The following is a 5,844-nucleotide window of genomic DNA, read 5'->3' as shown; positions in this document are numbered from 1 at the left end:
ACTGAAGGTCACAGAGTGTATTACTTAAGTTAGACTAAATTAGGTTTGACAGCATTTAACAAATCAAATCTTTTCTAATATCGCTTTGTTGCCAAGCTTTCAACTCCCAAATAACTGAACTGTAAGATAGATTACAAGCAGAAAGAAGGCAAAGAAAATACATAAATAAGGCAACCATGGTGATCATATGTACCTTAAGCAGAGCCCTAGACAGGATTCCAATACTATTGAGTGATTAAAGAACTGCTTACCAACTGTTCGAGATATTGCCGATGCAACAGGTATGGATGTAGCCCAGCCTTCACGAGTTGATACTTCAACTGCTGTCGGATTGAGGACGACGCTATGGGTTTTTCTTTACTTTTACAGTTTACTCCCCGGCCTACCCACCCAAGATTGTGGAAGAAAATGGAAGAGGAGAGTAAAAATTGGCGTCCTTAGAAAAAGGGCGTGAAAATAGGTTGTACTTGTACCTCAAGAGGGTCCTCTGTGAATCAATAGGGATCTAACAGGAATTTTGCTTAAACCATTGGCAGCATTATTTTTCTAGTATCTCGAGTGGGTTTACATTCTCTACAATTATCATCTCCAATAATTCTTGTAATTTCTATCTATTATTTGTGACACTAATTATCTAAGGATAATTATTAAAATTCAACTAATAAGTTAACCTAATAAATTTTTAAAATTAAGTTTCAAGAAAAGATGAGAGACAAAATTAGAAGAAAATTTAGGAATTTATTATGTTCAATTCTTAGTTGGGTTCTAATCATGACCTTAGGATATTTAATTGCAACTTATTACAATTTTAGATAGAAATTATAGAAAATTATAGGAGGTGATATTTGTAGAAGATGTAAACCCATCTCCGGATGACGCTCTGGAAGAATTCAGTAATAGCAATCCATTAGGGATGGATGGATATATCAATAATACTTCTGAAAAAATCTTTTTATTTATTTTTTTGGGTAAAAGAAAAATAAGAACAGGTAAAATGGAAGATTCAAATGGTGTAGGAGGCTTAAAGGTTGGGGTCCTAGAGAATCTTCTGCTATTTGTCATTTGCTCCACTTGAAGCATGGATTCTCTAATGCACTTGTTGATTTGGACACCAAGTTGCATCTCCATGGATGTTTTAATCTTTTTAGAAAGAATCTCTGTCTGGGAATGGTTCTTTTGATAACTTAGACCCCATTATTTTTGTCCACATAAGTTGTTTTCCAGTATCCCACCCCTTCCTCCAAGTTGTTGGTTCTACGAATTGATTGGATGACTGCATTTTTTTGTTTCTTATTTGATTTTATATATCGTGGGCATGTCATGGATTTTTTTTCCTTCAAGTTTTGCCCGCTATCCATTTGCATATATTCCTGAACCAACAACTATCATTTGTCCTGTTTATGTTTTGTAATATTTTTTGGTTTGATTCGGCTGAATGTTGGATGAAATTTATTCAAAACTAGTTGTCTGGTTTCTGGGGTGTACAGCTTTTGCTTCCCCAAGCGGAGATATGTTCTGAGCTAGGCTTTATGATGATTTACCGGATGAACGAGAGAAAAAGCTGAAAATGGATGATGGAGAAGTGGAGCTTTCTGATCAGGTACTCTTGCAAGATCCAAATGTTTTTAGTGATATCCAAGGGTCTCCTTATGTAGAATTATTGCTTGACGAATTTCTCAAGAACTCCACAACATGTACTCACACTCACACCTGCAACCCACCTGGTCCTGATGAGGCACATACTCACACCTGTTACCATACTCATACACAAGTGTTTGTGTCCGAGGAAGACGAAGAATCACACGACAAAGGGAAGTCTATCTCAAAATCTAGAAAACCTAGAGGCAACAGGGAAGCAGTTAGGAAATATAGAGAGAAGAAGAAAGCACATACAGCTTACTTAGAAGGAGAAGTAAAAAAGCTGCATGCCCATAACCAGCAATTGGTTAGGCGATTACAGGGGCAATCGGTGCTTGAAGCCGAGGTGTTGAGGCTAAGAACCCTTTTAACTGATTTCAGAGGGAAAATTGATGCTGCTTTGGGTGTTACTCCTCTACAGAAGCAGTGCTGTTTTGCCATTAATTTTAAGGAAGGTCATTACAGGGTAAGTTCTGTTGGGGGAACTGATTTTAGTTGTAAGACTGATGTTCCATGCCTTCATCCACATCTTGGAGAATCTCTGCTAGCCCAACCTGGTGGAAGCACAAAGATGATGGCCACTTCGGATCAAAGCTGCCGACCTGCGATCGTGGACTGTCGGGCAATTCCAAATACTACTGTGAGCCAAAACAGGACTGTTGAAGGACATCCAGATAACTTGATTCCAGAAGCAATGGACACATTAAATGGTTTGCTCTCTTCTGCATCTCAACCTGAACAAAAAAATGGTAGTATCTAATTGCAAATCGTTGCTGCTTCTAGATCATAAAGTCTTTTGGTCATCCTGTATCAACATTTGTCAGAGTTTGTAAGGTATAATGTATATAGTGTTGTATCATCTATTAACTCCATGTGAAATCTGTATTTTCTCAGAAGCCCTTTGGTTCTAATTTATCCTTTTAGAGAGGCTTCGTATCTACATGACATCCTTTTAGTTCAAAACAGATGTAAGATATAAGCATATCCTTTTGTGTACTCTTCTTGAAATTCATTACCCATCCATGACTAGCCTCCAAGAACAGCACAGAGTGGGGAGGCTGGGAAAGACCACTCAATCCTGTGTTTTTATTTTGAGTTGTTATCCTTTGGAGCTTTATGAAATTTCAAACTATTCTCATTAGTAAGATAATCTTTTGAGTGACTGAGATCCCAAAAATAAGGTTTCTTTTCAAAGATGATGGGTATTTCTTCTAGATTATTGGGAGGAGAACTTCTCTCTTATGGGTATGAGATTTGAGCAATTGATGTATCCATTCGTGCAGCAACTGTTCTCTGCCCGAACTAAAACAGTATTCATGTATCCAATCTTCTAGCAGGTGTTCTCTCCTGAGCTAAAACTGGTGTGGAGTTACAAAATAGAAATGATAAGTGCATCTCCTTTCTTTAAATATTAAAATCCACAAAGGGATCCATTTCCAGAAAGTTTAAGTTGAATGTGACTCGCATTAGTTGGATCTCACATCCTTAAAGTTGTCAAATTTATTTGTCTACGTGGGTTCCTTTCTCCTAGGAATTCTATTGAACCATCCCTTCAGGTCTGAAAGCCATGGGGAGCATTGATGATAGCAATAATAATTAAAAACTGTTGAATTCCTTCTAACTTCTTTGATCTGGAAGATTGAAGTTTTCAAATTAATCTAGTTACTAAAGATTCTGAACTACTTCATGTCCACTTAGCGATTCTTTAATGAGATTTTAGTATCTTCTATGTCATAATATGTGATGGCTATGATTAGGAGACCAATGAACAAGGTTGGAAAGCTGTATCTTTCAAAATCACTCTTTTATTACTTCATACATGAATTACAGCACTGTGGTATCAGCAGAAGACACTGAGCTCAGCTAGTTAAAGGAAGGAAGAGAGACAGCTCTAGTAGCAGGAAATTCACAACCTAGACAGATTCCCAAGATGGTGGCGGACTGAATTAGGGCAGCATAATCACACCCTTGGGCATTCTCCTTTTTTTATTTGTTATTTAATATAGAAGTTTGGCCTAGTTCCATTCCTTGGCTTGAGGAAATTTGCCCCTGGAATAAATATCTTTTCTACCAAAAAAAATAATTTGATATTGAAGTTATATGTAGCTATTTATTCAAGATGAACAGTATTAAACAGAAAAGTACTGTTTTACTCTCATTAAAAAGAAAGAAACACAATTCACCACACAAGTTACCACATATGAGACTGGTGCTGCACTAGCACCCTACTGATATGCTTGTCAGTTACAATGTTCAACTTCATCTGGTTCCTATCTATAATATTCACAGTAGTTAACAATACGGGGAAAGTAAGAGAGGCCAACCGCCCCCTGTCAAAATGAAGTTTTTCCCACTCCTCAAAATTAGACAGCACTATTAGGATTGTTAAGTGTAGAGAACTTGCTGCTGAAGACCAAATTGAAGAGCCCAAGTGAGAACTTTCAACAAATTGCCCGAGGTTGGCATCTCCCGAAGCAACTCGTATAAGCCTCCCATTGTTCAAATTTCCAAAAGACCATCTGCCGTACACCTTGTTGACAACAATGGATCCCGCAACAACCAAAATGGGATTAGATATGTAGGAAAGAGAGGAAGACATGGTAGCTTCTTCAACTCTATGAGTGCTTTCCTCTTGTGAATTCCGAACCCGGGCATTATTAATGGCTGCAAACCAATAATTAATTTCATCAAGGATACATCTAGGATCAACCAATTTGTTGGTAGTTGAGCTCTATTCCTTGGCTGACCAGAGAACATAGGAATTTAGCCCAACAATATTAAAGACCCAAGAGAGAGTAGGTTTTTATGCCAATCAAGACTATGAGAGTTGGATCTGCAGAATGTAAGAAATGAAGATTGTATCCAACCTATCAATCATCAGTCCTAAAGGGCCAAGGGCCTAAATTCTCCGACACCTCACAGGTTAACAAAAGGTGAGTCAAAGACTCCTCATCACGTTGACTAAAAGCACAAACAAGGGAGATGTCTCGGCTCCATCTCGCAAGCGGAGCAGCCACAGCTAAACCACCATGGATTATACTCCACAAATGGATCTTATGGCAAGGAAGCATTTTAAGCTTCCAAAACCGCACCCCCATTTCTAGATAGCCCTATCTAGCTGAAAGGTTTGGGTGAGGGATTTATCAGCCTTCTTCGTAGATAAAAATGTCATTACTTGAAGGCTTAAACAACCATCGATCTAGGGTGTTGGTCAGAGGAATCCTTGAGACCAAGTAAGCAAAATGGGGGGGGGGGGGGGGGAGGAGAGTATGACTCAACTAGGGTTTATTTTAAACCCCATGGTTAATTAAAGAAGAAACCAAGTAAAGGATGGACCAAGGACCAAAGAGTAATCTTAGACTTAGATCTCGAGATTTTGATAGAAGTGTGGTAGTATCGTATGTTGAGGTTTCCTTCCAACAAAAATCTAGACCTTGATTTTTGGAACTAGAAAAGTTGTTCCGCTTTCAAAATCCATTTGTAAGAGTCCGAAAAGTAAGCCAAATTAGGGGAAAAGTCTGCCATCAAGGCTTGGTTCAAAAGGTCCTCTTTGAGTTTGTTGATACTGCTAAACACATTTCTATTCCACCCTTTAAGGTTTTTTTTTTTTTTTTGGCCAAACATAAAGCCAGCAATAGATTAAATGAAGAATTAAGGTCTAAAGGCTTATACAAACGAGAGGAATCCACAATAAACAAAGGTGAAATACTCCACAGATTTGTTTTAGGAAAATGGGGAAGCATCCCTAGCAAGAAAATCAACAAAACCCATTGCCAACCCTAGGGAGATAATTCAAAAAAACTCTACTAAATAAAGAACAAGATCTCAAGATACCCAAAACTAAGCCCTTAGCACATCCAATCTAAAGAGATGAGATGGAGTGTAAATGGGTGTAATTGATCCGAATGAATATGTAAGTTATATGTGTCCTAAAGAAGAGCCAAGAAGAAGGTTATCTCTAATATCTTTAAGTTCAACTAAAGTTGCCAATGAACTATGTCCACATATTTCTTTGGCCACACAAAACTGCCATTGTAATCCCACATGATGCAACCTCTACACTCCTTTGTATGAATTTATCCTATGAACCATCTACAAAAGAGATTTGAAAGAGAGCAAGTTCTTTAGAGATGATGTGGCTAGGTCTTGGATGACAATTCCAACAAGCTCTTTGAGACTCTATGATGTGAAATTGTATATCTACAC

General features: G+C 37.9%; 1 protein-coding gene across 1 annotated transcript; it reads left to right on the top strand.

The window, feature by feature from the left end:
* Positions 1 to 1,020: 1,020 nt before the first annotated feature.
* LOC149001836 (basic leucine zipper 23-like) lies at positions 1,021 to 2,646 on the top strand. The gene has a single exon (XM_089138041.1). It carries the CDS (start codon positions 1,568 to 1,570, stop codon positions 2,396 to 2,398), a length of 831 nt encoding a protein of 276 aa, XP_088994167.1. The 5' UTR covers positions 1,021 to 1,567; the 3' UTR covers positions 2,399 to 2,646.
* Positions 2,647 to 5,844: the final 3,198 nt, after the last annotated feature.

The sequence above is a fragment of the Hakea prostrata genome, chromosome 10 (genome assembly GCF_041222555.1).
Source record: "Hakea prostrata isolate BN-2017 chromosome 10, UWA_Hpros_2, whole genome shotgun sequence".
In the NCBI taxonomy this organism is placed as follows: domain Eukaryota; kingdom Viridiplantae; phylum Streptophyta; class Magnoliopsida; order Proteales; family Proteaceae; genus Hakea; species Hakea prostrata.
Note: the sequence above shows the minus strand (reverse complement) of the source record. Positions and strands in the feature narration are given on the sequence as shown.